The sequence below is a fragment of the Dermochelys coriacea genome, chromosome 1, assembly GCF_009764565.3.
Source record: "Dermochelys coriacea isolate rDerCor1 chromosome 1, rDerCor1.pri.v4, whole genome shotgun sequence".
Lineage (NCBI taxonomy): Eukaryota > Metazoa > Chordata > Testudines > Dermochelyidae > Dermochelys > Dermochelys coriacea.
In genome coordinates this window covers 51,355,098-51,367,662 of record NC_050068.2, presented here as the reverse complement: position 1 = coordinate 51,367,662, position 12,565 = coordinate 51,355,098, and the positions used below count along the sequence as shown (strand labels likewise).

The 12,565-nt window shown below is 47.8% G+C and overlaps 1 protein-coding gene across 3 annotated transcripts in view; it reads left to right on the top strand.

Annotated features, from left to right (window-relative positions):
* Positions 1–6,616: 6,616 nt before the first annotated feature.
* Positions 6,617–12,565, top strand: part of LOC119854301 (coiled-coil domain-containing protein 169-like) — a 39,778-nt gene continuing 33,829 nt past the window's right edge. Inside the window, exons 1-2 of one of the 3 annotated variants that reach the window (XM_043504408.1) lie at positions 6,617–6,864; positions 11,233–11,315. In XM_043504408.1, the coding sequence (XP_043360343.1) occupies positions 6,641–6,864; positions 11,233–11,315 (307 nt within the window). In that variant the 5' untranslated portion in view covers positions 6,617–6,640. The remainder of the gene's footprint in view (positions 6,865–11,232; positions 11,316–12,565) is intronic. The other 2 variants (XM_038398357.2, XM_038398348.2) reach the window with 2 other exon arrangements.

The window sequence follows — 12,565 nt, the reverse complement described above, 5'->3', positions numbered from 1 at the left end:
AAGAAAAAGGGTTGGTACTCTGAATAAAGCTAATAGCGTTTATAGTTTAGTTCCACTTTTAATTATTGTGGTTGAAATGAGTTTACCAAGGCAGAATTGTCTTATCTAATTATAGGCACTAAAATTAGTTTTGGGTTCCAGTCTTTAGTTTCCAAAGACTAGAGAAATTCCTTTAGGACAGCTAACATTTAAATAGCGGCTGAGCTAATGACCAAAGTAATCTTAAAAGAAATGAGAGCTTCTGGTGGTAGCCTCCCTCCTTTAAAGCTAAATACTTTTCAAAACCAATATTTATGCAAACCAAAGACTTAAACCACACTGTTAGGGTGACAAGTACTCTCTGTACAAGAGAACCAACTCAAAAATTAATCAGAATACTTCGGGGGGGGGGGGGGGGGAATCAGTAATTCTATGAAATTGATTTTTTTTTTCTTTTTGGGGGGGAGGAACTAATTCCATGTTAGTTACAAAAAAAATATATTTTTTTTGTAACTATCAGGGTGAGACTCTATCCAGGAAATTTTTCTATAGAAAAGCTTTCACTGACCTTTTACACTGCATGTGTTTCACAATCCATCTACTGTAACTGCAGTGTCTTTAGAAAGATTTGTAACATTGGGTATTACCCTGATTATTCTATTAGAGAGCAGTATTTGAAAGGTTACATTTTTGTTTCTGTCTACTTCAATATCTAGTATTAAATGCCAATGATTATTAAAGTGAGCTTTCAGTCATGGTAAGGGCATGATTTCATGGGCATGAACACAATGAAAAATTCTGAAAATTATCCTAATGAATGTAATATACATGCTGCTTTTTGTAAGTAGTTACTTTTTGCCCAGTTTCTACTCGGACATGAACTGTCCTGATGTTTCTTGTATAAGAGTGTTCTACAACAGCTTTGTGTCGTACACAGGAGTGCAGTACATATGAAAACTCATCATTCTTTGCTACTGACTCAAAAATTCATTACTGGGCTTCACAGCTGCTATACGTTCCAGTCTTGATTGGATCTGTAGTGGAAACAAAATGACATTGATTGCATTTATTCATTGGTCTGAGCCAGTCATACAGTTAAGTCATTTTCTGCAATTAAAGTCTATACTAATGGATTAATAGAAAGTAGTGCATTTGTGTGGCTATTATATGCCTACACCTGGTGATGGTGAGAAGTATGAGGCTAAGAGTAACAATTTGACACATAATTCCTAGAATGTCTTGTGGAATTGAAATGATAAATAAAACTTGACCGATGCGCTTAGCATTATTATGGATGCAGAGCTACTATGTGTATTTTCTGTTGTGTGAGAGAAGTAAAAATCTGGGATTTTTCCGGAAGTGACAGTCCAGATCATAATCTTCACCCAGATCTACACTAGCAACTTTTACTGGTATAGCAATGTCTAGTAGGGTATGGGAGTGTTTTGGCAAAATTTCTATACTGGCAAATACCCTGGTCTAGATGCAGTTGTACAGACGAAAGTGATTTTTGTGGCTAGTTACCTTATACTGGTCCAGTGAACAAAGTGATGCCTCCACTAAAAGGGGTTACTTACCTATATAGCTATATTGATTGATCCTTTCTAGTGGAGACTAGGCCTTAGTCTTGTAACCTGCTTCTGTCTCTACCTACTATTTGCTGCTTCAGGAGCAGGCAAAATATTTATTCAAATTGCCAATCCTGTAATACTCAGAAAGGAGAACAGGATATTCCTTTGAGCTTATGCCATAACCCAAAATGTTCTCAAGCAGTAGTATAAAAACAGCCATACTGCCTCTGACCAATGGTCCATTTAGCCAAGTAATGACCTCTCTTGACAGTAGTCAGTACCACATGCTTCAAAGGAATGAACAGAACAAGGCAATTTCAAGTGATCCATCCCTTTCATCCAGTCACAACTTCTGGTAGTTGGCAGTTTAGGGACACCTGGAACAGGATTGTACCCTAATTTTTAGATTCAATTCTCTGTATAGCTTCATTCATTTTCTTCCCATACCCCAGGTAAGCTGGAAGCATAATTTACAAGTTTTCTCTTTCAGAGCTAGCCTGGTATCTTTACCTTGTATGATTAAGATTCCTATCTTTAATACTAATGGGTACAAGTAGGGTCCTACCACATTCACAGTCCATTTTGGTCAATTTCACAATCAGAGGATTTTAAAACTTGTAAATTTCAATTTCAGATAGTGAAATCTGAAATTTCACAGTATTGTAACCATGGGGGTTCTCAACCCAAAGCAACGGTGCGGGGGGGGCGGGTGCACAGTAATGCCACTCTTCTGTGCTGCTGCCTTCAGCAGCGAGCAGACAGCCAACTCTGAAGACAGCATCATCACCTGCAGCAATGCAGAAGTAAGGATGGCAATGCCATGCCATACTCACTTTTGCTGGCAACAACGCTGCCTTCAGAGCCAGACTCCCAGCCAGCAGCTCTGGAGCTTCCTGCAGCCAGGGGAGGTTCCCAGAGATGTCTGATCCAGCCTCAGGAGTGGCATGGGCAGAGACAGTTCTGTCCCTCCCCAGGACTAGCAACTGGAGCCTGGCACTGGGGAGGTAAAGGGGCCTTGGTCTGGCTGTATGTGGTGGAGGGTGAGCACAGGGCCCTAGGCAGTTGCCCACTTGCTTACCTATAAGGTCAGCCCTGCCTCACACCTCAAAGTGACAACCCCTGCCCATACCAGGCCACCTCGCTTCTGTGCTGCTGCCGCTGCCTTCAAGGCTAGTCTCCCAACCAGCAACTCCCACCCAACTCTGCAATCTGGTCTCCCCTACAATAGCCAGATTTCACAGTCTATGACCCATTTTTCATAGCCATGAATTTGGTAGGGCCCTAGGTATGTTAGAAGATGTAGTCCCTTTCAAAATAATAAAGTACTATATTTAGCTTAGTAGTTCATCATATTGCCATATTTCTCATATTAGCTGGTTTGAGTCTGCCTCTTCCTTTTAGACTGCCGCCCTGTAAGGTCTCTGCTATAGTGAATCCTGACACAATTAATTAGGCCTGAGTCATTACTAGTCATACTTAAACTGATTTTTCTCCAGTGTTCTCTCCAATTTAAAAATCTAGTGTTCAATGAATTCTCAATGCATGATAGCAGGAGCAACTATTTCTAAATGCAGTTACCATACAATTTGCCTAAATTTGTTACTGATTGAGGATTTTAGACAGTTCTGCAATTCATTTGCATCTCAGATCATTCACCGATGAGAATATCAATTATAACTTACTAACACTGTCAAAACCACCTCCTGCCCAGATGTTTTCACCAAATTAACTGATTTTCAATTCCAAGATCCAAGTAACAGTGATTTGGGTACAAGACCAGCTTGTATTCATTGAAAACATTGCTTTTATTTTTCTGTTGTCACTTTTAGAGTGTTAGCTGTTTAGGAGCAGTCTGTGCCACACTGACAGCCCTTCACTTATTACAGGAACTACCACAATACACATAAAAGAGAATCTCGTTCTTGTACAGCATAAGAGGGAATTATGCCTGCAGCCGCTTGGCAAAAAGAACCAAGAGCCAAAGCAAAAATGCTTGTGTGATCTAAAGCCATATCCGATGTTTTTAATTGTGAATCCAGTACAATTTTTAAAAATACTACATAATACATATCAGATTAGACCAGTGGCTGTTAATGTTAGCTGTTTTGGGCTTTTCAGTCCTGATTGGTTTAACGAATTAGAGCTTGTCTACACTTACTAGGGAATCGATGAGGAGCAATCAATACAGCAGCAGTCAATTTAGTGGGTTTAGTGAAAACCCGCTAAATCAACTGCAGACCACTCTCCCATCAACTCCTGTACTCCACTGGATCGAGAAGAGTAAGGGGAGTCGACGGGAGATCATCTCCTGTCGACATCACGTAGTGTGGACCCTGTACTATGTAGATCTAAGTTGCATGAATTTGAGTTACGCTTTTCAAATAACTCAAATTGGGTAGCTTAGATCGACTTTTCTCTTTAGTGTAGACAAGGCCTTAGGGGAAGATCGAGCTAAGTTATGCAACTTCAGCTATGTAAGTCGACTTATTTAGATCTACTCACCATACTATGCTATGTCGACAGGAGATGTTCTCCCATCAACTCCCCTTGCGCTTATCATTCAGGTGGAGTACAGGAGTCAACAGGAGAGTGATCTGCGGTCAATTTAGCGGGTCTTCATTAGACCCGCTAAATCGACTGCCAGTGCATCAATAGTCATTCGTCAATCCCCTGGTAAGTATAGACAAGCCCTCAGACTCTCTAGTGCCACTTTATACAGTGCTGATTATTAATATTGGTATTGCAGTAGTGTCTACTGGCCTCAACTAAGCATCAAGGTCCACTGTGCGAGGCCCTCTCCATGCAACACAGCAACAGTCTCTGTCTGTTCTTTAGGGCAATCTTAAATGTTAATTGTTTCTGTAAGGCTAAATAATTAAACAAAAGGCTAAAAATTTATTACATGTCTACTACAACAGTTCACACATAAAGGTGGTTTAGACAACAGTTAGCTTATCCTACCTGGTCAAAACTCTTGTTTAACTGGGTCAAAGCTATATCATGCTTTTTCATTAGTTGCTGGTATTCTGCCAAGCTGTCTGCTTCCTTTGTGAGTTTCTCTAAACAAAACAAAGTAGGCAAGGCATCAAATATGTGGCCATTAAAGCAATAGCTAAGCAAACACTGTAATAGCTTACATTTATTTGCAAAATAAGTTAGTCAAGTTTTCATACCATAAACAAGTCTGCGGAGTAAAATGCAGTGCTTCATTCTGTTTGGTGCCTTCAAACCTGACCTCACATTGTACTCTTTTAAAATCATCCCATCTCTGTGGCAACAGTACTAAACAGAACAGCTAAGGAGGAATTACTAGAACATATTTGGCTGGCAGCAGAGCTCACCTCCCTTCTATTGCACTCTGCATAGTCCCTAACCCTAACCTCTTCTAGTCTATAACTGTAGGAGAGGAAGGGTCCATTTGTGCCATGGAAAAAGTACTGTCTAACCTGTACCATGACAGGTTAAGCTTCGATGGGAAGTTTAAAATTCCCATATGGTGCAGGATACTTGGTACTGTCGCACTCTGCTGACTCCCACAGAGGCAGGAACTGGTTGCAAAGCTTCTCTCGGCATTTTACTTAAACTGTTGCAGCCCCTTAGTCACATGAATCTATTTGGCTTGAACCAGGAAGTTACCCATGTGGTAGTTGACTCAGGCCTTGGCTACACTTGCAAGTTAGAGTATTAAATCAGCCCCGGGCGCTCTAACTTCTGAGGTGTCCACACTGGCAAGACACGTAGAGTGCCTGGACTCTGCAGCTGGCGTGCTCCTGGTAATCCACCTCCACAAGAAGCATAAAGCTTGCTGTGCCCCAGCTGAAATGCCCGGGTGTCAGTGTGGCTGACGTGTTGCATTACTGCGCTGTGATTGGCCTCGGGAAACATCCCATAATCCCCTGAAGTTAAGTGGCCACTCTTCTCATTGTTTTGAACTTGGCTGCAGGCATGTAGATATCCCCTTTCAAAGCTCCATTTCTGACAGCCAGCATGCTTATCTGCTCCAGGACACAAAGCAAACCATTACTGTGGAATGCTGCTAGGGCAGAGGCAGGCAGGTGGGTGTGTGTGAGAGAGAAAGAGGGAGAGAAGGGCTGGGGTGGGGGCTGATGGGGTTTCCCCCTTCCCTCCCCCGCTGTCCGAACTTACAAGACAGCATATTGACACGCTCTCTGCCCCCCAAAACACAGCCTCTCCCCCTACATACACGACACGTTCCCTGTCACACTCCACACCCCCCATTTAAAAAGCAGGCTGCAGCCACTTGCACACTGGGCTAGCTACAATGCGCTGCTCCTTGCGGCGATGCAAGAGCTGCTCATGTGGCCACGCCCGTGCGCTCACAGCTAACAGTGTGAACACAGGGCAGCGCCTTCTCTGCTGCAGGCTCCGAGGGCTGGTTTAACTCCCGGCCCTCTACATCTGCAAGTGTAGCCAAGCCCTCACTTCAGTCAGCCAATCTGTGCCACTGCTTCGCCCCAGGCCCCTGCCCTGGGCGTCGGGCTGCAGGCGCACCGCCAAACCAACACGGTGCCCGCGTCGCTTAACCCCGCGGGAGGCCGCTCTGACGGGAGCGTGGCCGGGCCCTGGAGCCCTACCCAGCCCCCCGCAGCGCTCCCGGGACGTCCCCTCGGTGAGCGGCCCCGCAGCCGGGGTGCCGGGGCAAGGCGCGGCGGGCCTGGCAGGCCGGGGTGCCGGGGCAAGGCGCGGCGGGCCTGGCAGACCGGGGCGCTGCCCCACGCGCGGGGCTCGCCCGAGGGACCAGAGCAGGCCGCGGCCTCCCGGGAACGACACCGCGACCGGCGGCCGCGCCTCGCCGGGGGCATGAACCTGGCGGGGCGGCGCAGAGCGGCGGCCCCTCCCGTTACCTAGCGCAGCCGCCACGCGCCCGTATGCCGCGTCCGAGGCGGGACCCTGCGGCGCGCGCGCAGCCATGCTCAGCCTCATGCTCATGCGCCCAGCGCGACCCTCACAGAAGGGGCTGAACTGAGTCGCGCGCGCGCGCCTTCCCGCCCGCCGTCAGGTGACCGCGCGCGACTCATGGGACCGGCCCCCTCCTAGAGCGGCGCTGAGGTTGCTGTCACGTGTGCGGGATGGGCCCTTTGGGCTGTGGCTCGCGTGGCTGCTCCCCTTTCTCCTTCCCCCGCCCCTCGATCCTCCCTCCTCTCCAAGGAGATGAGCGCGCGCACGGCCCGGGCCCGGGGCCGGCAGGCAGGGTCTCGAGGCTGCTGCGGGAAGCGATGGCAGAAGGCGGGGAGTCCAGCGCCCGGGGCTCTGAGCAGCTCCGGCTGGAGCTGGGGCAGGAGAGGCAGATGAAGTGAGTTCCCTTCCCAGAGCGGTGCAGGGAAAGGCTCCCTGCTGTCAGGTGCTTATCGCTTTGCCATCCCCTAAGCACTGGGGCTGAACTTCTCCAGGCTGGCGTCGGCCTGGGGCTGAGTTGATTGGGGAAAAGGTCAGCCAAGGAGCTCCAGCTGTTTCAGAGAATGAGGCTAAGGAAATACGTTTTCTCTTGCTGCAGTGTCCTCACAACCTTTTCTTTGAGATGCTCTCGTGCAGTGGTTCCCAAACTGGGGTTCACGAACCCCTGGGGGTTTGCCAGAAAAATTTCACTATTGGTGGCCAGAGGACCCCAGGCATTGGAGGCAGCAGGTAGGACTGGTTGCAGGGCAGAAAGTCTGAGCCCCAGGGAGAGCGGGGCAGGGCAGTTGGGGCTGGCAGCCCGAGCCCTGCCCCCATCAGCGGGGGAGCCAGCCACCTGAACCCTAGCGCTGTGCATGGGGCTAGCAGCCCGCACCCCAGGGAGAGTGGGGCTGGGCAGTTTGGGCTGGCAGGCTGAGCCCTGCCCCCGTCATGGGGGAGCCGGCCGCCCGAATCCCAGTGCTCTGTACAGGGCTGGCAGCCCGAGCCCCGGCGGTCAGCATGACCTGCAGCCCAAGCTCAGTGGAGCTCAGTTGACCGGGGCGGTCAACGGGGTCCAGCAGCCGGAACCTCACGGAGTGCGGAGGAAATTTAAACTTAAATCCCTGGAAATATTCATTTTTAGGAGGGGGTTCACGAGATTTCACAATTTAGTGAAAGGGGTTCGCGGGCTGTTAAAGCTTGGGAGCCACTGCTCTAGCACCTGCCTGCTTTGAAGCAGGAGCTTGACATTTGGCCGGGGTGGCCTTCATACTAGGAATGTGTCTCTTGCCAGCCCCATGAAGTTCACATACATTTGACCAAGTTCCAAGCATTGGAAAAATATGTACATGCTCATAGATTTTAGCAGCTAAATTCCCCAAAGATTCTATCTGTGCTGGGCATGCTCCAGTGTGTGGCTGAACAGGATGTTCCCCACACTTACAGCTCTGGGTTGCTGTAGACTGTGCTGGGTCTAGGTACTTTGGTTGAGAGCCCGGAGCCTTGTTTTGTCTGTGCTCTGAGTGACCTACTGGCTGGGCCCAGGTAGCCTGGAGAAGGAAGCTGCCTAATATGCATGCAGAGAGGACAAGAGCCACAGAGGGTCTGGGGGAAGTAGATGGGACACAGAGCCTGCGGGTAAGAAGCTGGAGACTTTTGTGGTAGAGAGAGTTGAGGTGGAATGAGACCAGAACTGGCTGACCAATGAAACTGGGAGATAGGAAGAGAAGTGTGGGAGGACTTGGGAGTCATTAGGTTGGAAGAGACTAATACTGAATGAGGCTTTAGGAAGCAGACTGGGACGCTCTGGGCAAAGAGTGGGAGGAGTGGAATTGGGAGTAGTGGGCGAGGAGGCTGGGACTGGGATGGGAAGTCTGGAGAGGTGAAACTAAGATTTGCTGGGCAAGGAGACTAAAAGAGGGATGAGCAGTCCGAGGAGAGGAGACTGAATGTCTAGGTGAGGCGAATGGGAGTGGGACAAGAAGCCATTGGAGGGCCTGGGGCAGAAAGGGTGAAGCTTGAGGAAAATTGGCAGATGACTTTGTGCCCACTAGAACACACTCCCCTCCAGAGTCTGGAATGGAATCCCAGATTCCTGAGCCTCACCAGCCTTCTGCTGTCAGCAAATATTACTCCTGGGGGAATTGTGTGCCATTGCACACGTGCAGACTTCTTGCTGAATGCAGAATTATTTTTCGTGCAGAAAATACGTTCTGTGCAAGAAGTGCTGCAGTTCTGCCTCTCACCCACCAGAGGCCACTGTGGCACCAGAACAGCCCGCTGACTGGCACTAACAGCTAGCAGCAGGCTGCTTTCGTCAGAGCTGCCAGCCTGCTGATGGAGCCAGGTTAGGAGGCACAGTGGGACACACAGGGCTGCCGGGTGGGTGGGGGTGTCACAGTTTGGGGCGTGGGCTCAGGAGTTAGTGGTGTGACAGCACTGAGCCAGTGTCTGAATGGGAAGAGAGCTCTGGGTCACATGGGGATGCAAGGGTTAGGGGGACTACAGGGACATATAGGGATGGAGGGGTGCAGGGACACACAGGGTTGGGAGCCGATGTGTCTGATTGAATGGGAGAAGTTAGGGGTCAGTCAGGGTCTGTATGGAGGAAGCTTGCCAACTCCCTATCAATCCCCTCTTCTCCCCCACCAAGAAACTGTTCCATACTTCTCCCACCCACTCCAGCAACTCTCCAGGTTCCAGAGTAGCAGCCGTGTTAGTCTGTATTCGCAAAAAGAAAAGGAGTACTTGTGGCACCTTAGAGACTAACAAATTTATTTGAGCATAAGCTTTTGTGAGCTACAACTCACTTCCTTCACTCTCCCTCAGCTCCTCCATTACCCCTGGCTCCCCAAAGCCTTTGCACTGCTTCTGAGGGATGCGGGAAATACATTTCTGAGTTGTAGTTTAAATGAATTACTCAAAGTTCTATATCAATATGCCTATAAGGAATCCATGTGTCCAAAAAAAAACCAAAACAAAACAAAACCCTGAATCTTTTTATTTGTCTATATTGTTAGACATACTTGCTGAGAATATTTTGAAATAAATTACCAAAATAAATGAGACTGGTATGATCATACTGTGTTATTTTGACAAATAAAATATGCAGAATTTTATCATTTTGCGTGCATAATTTTTAATTTTTTGGCACAGAATTTTATTTTTTTGTGCAGAATTCCCCCCAGAAGTAAAATATCTCTGAAACCCACTGGCTCCTTCTTTTGGGGTAAGAGCAGCAGTTGTCAGATACCCTCTTAATCTTGCTTCTAACCCTGCCCTCTCATGCATTTATCTCAACTCTTTCCATCCTCCTCATCCCTTCTTGCAGTATGTTAACTCTCTGACTTTCTCTCTTCCTGTTGGTGTCTTCCCTTCAAACCAATAACTGTTTTGTTACCCTCCTGACCCTTTGCCCCCCTCCCAAATCTGAAGTTCATGGGGGCAAAGAATGACTGGAGCAAGGAGTAAATTAGGACTTCCCTCCACCCACCCCTTCCCACTGGAGACTTCCAACCTCCTCTTGGACTGGGGGCTTCCTTTGAAACCCCTGGCATTTGCAGGCCCCAGCTTCCCCACAACTGGTGCCTTCCCTGTCTCTTCCCTCACAATTCTTCAGTTTCCCATCCCATGTTTGCCTTCCTGCTTCTCTGAGCATTGATTTGGCTGTTTAGGTGCTGTCATTTTACTGAAAACTGGTGTCGTTTCAGATTTAAATAGCTGAAATAATCAAATTTACTATTTTTAAAATCCCCGTGACTCCAAAATTGACCAAAATGGACTGTGAATTTGGTAGGGCCCTAGTTATATACTATTTCGAACCCTGGGTTTAGCTACTAGTTATTATATACTTTGACAATTAGTTTCTGAATGAAATCTAAGTTATTGTCATAATATGTGGCCAAAAAGTTCTAGGAGAATGATTTAGTCTCTAAGCAGTGAGTTCTGAGTTAAACTAAGATCAAAATTTCCAGTAGCACTTTTCTCAGGTGTACTCTTATGTACCAAGAACTAAGATAATAATTTGTTCATTAGCGTAACACACCATGTCTTGCCAGACAAATATTGATATCTAGAGATAGTATATGTTATCTTCTTATGAAAATGTCTCCAATCACAACATTTCAGAAATGCCTCTATATTTCTTAAGCACTGTAGCAACCCTAGAGAAAAAGTATTGTAATGATGGGACACTGGACAGAATGGGCTGCTGCTCTGAGGTGGTACTGAGAATTCTCTTTGAGATGCGTGGCTAGCGGATCTCGCTTACATGATCAGAGTCGTACTAATCACTATTTTGGGGATCGGGAAGGAATTTCCCCCCAAAGTTAGATTGACAGGGACCTCAGGATTTTTGGTTTGGTTTGGGGGCTTTTGTTTTTCACCTTTTTGTGCAGCGTGAGTCTAGCTCCCTTGCTAGGATCGTCTAGGTGTATATATCTCACCAAATCCTTTCCCTGCCATTGCAGGGGCCTCTGGCATTCGTGCACCTCAGTCCCTGCTGTTCCCTGCCTATGGCACACAGTAGTTTAGTCTTCTGAGGGCTGTAATATTTTAGTCTAATCCAGTTTACTGGACCTACAGGGGCAATTGGGTAGGGTTTAGTAGCCTATGTGCAGGAGGTCAAACTAGATGATCCAGTGGTCCCTTCTGGCCTCAATATCTCCAATGTTCATAATGGAATATAAGCACAAGGACCCCTCATCTGTACATAAAATTCAAGTTAGATTTTGTTGTTTGTAAGAAAATTAATTATATAATCATTTAATTAACTTCTCTATCACAGGGAAATGCTTGAACTCTCAATATTTGAATTGAGAGAAACAATAACAGAACTTGAAAAAAGACTTGGCAGTGTTGAGGATGAAGGTAAGTAGATAATAATTAATCTTGGCAGGATTCGATTTTAATCGAAAACTGTCAGTAAATGTGTGCAGGCAGCAGCACAGACGTAAGGGTGGCAATACCGTGCTATGCAATCCTTACTTCTAGGCTGCTGCTGGCAGTGGCTCTGTCTTCAGAGCTGAGCTCCGGGCCAGCAGCCGCCGCTCTCGAGCTGCCCACCTCTGAAGGCAGCACTGCCACCAGCAGCAGTAGTAGTAGTAGTAGTACCACCGCCGCAACCCCTACAATACAGTCCCCCTACAATAACCTTGTGACACCCCACCCACACAACTCCTTTTGGGGTCAGGACCCCTACAATTACAACACTGACTGGAGTGAGTGATTGGGTCCCTGACAGCACAGCTGTCACTCAGGGCAGTGACACTTGGTCCCTGAACGCTGGGGGGCTGTGGCCCTGCCAGGGCAGAGCAGAGACTCCTGCTAGGACTGCATGGAGGAGGAAGAGGACAAGCTCCCCGCTGCAGGGCTGACTACCATTTTCTGAATATCTCTGCACTCACCAGCTGGGAGTGTAGGGGGTCTCTGCTTTGCTGTGCCAGGACTGCAGCCTTCCCCACGTCTTGTGCCTGCAGGGATCAGGTGGCACTGGTCCAGCAGTTGTGCAGAGAGCTCTCTGCAGCTTCACTGTAATTGGAGTGGGGCTGTGACAGCAGAGGTCTCCCTGCATGGCCATGGTGCCTGTGACACTCTATCCCTGCAGGCACAAGGTGTTGGGGAGACTGTGGCTCTGGTCCAGCAGAGCAGAGACCCCTGGCCAAGACTGCAAGGAGGAGGAAAGGAGACTTTGTCATCTCTGCTGCTGAATGGCTCTGTGTCTGGGCAGGAACCATTCACCCGTGGGTGGCCTTTCTGCAGCCAGGGACTTGTCATCCTCACGACCCTGGCTTGGACTCTCTGCTCTTCCTCTCCAGGACCACAGCCTACTCTGCACCTTTTGCCTGCAGGAATCTAGTGTCACTGGCTATGCAAGGGAGTTATCTGCAGCTCTGCAGTCATGTTCCAACTCGCTTGCTCTCCAGCCCGTAACTGTTTTTACAGTATGTACAGTTATACACTTTAACAATGAGAGTAATTAACCACTGGAACAGTTTACAAAGGGTCATGGTGGATTCACCATCGCAGACAATTTTTAAATCAAGACTAGATTTTTTTCTAAAAGATGTTCTAGGAAATATATTTGGGAAATTCTGTGGCCTGTGCTATACAGGAGGTCA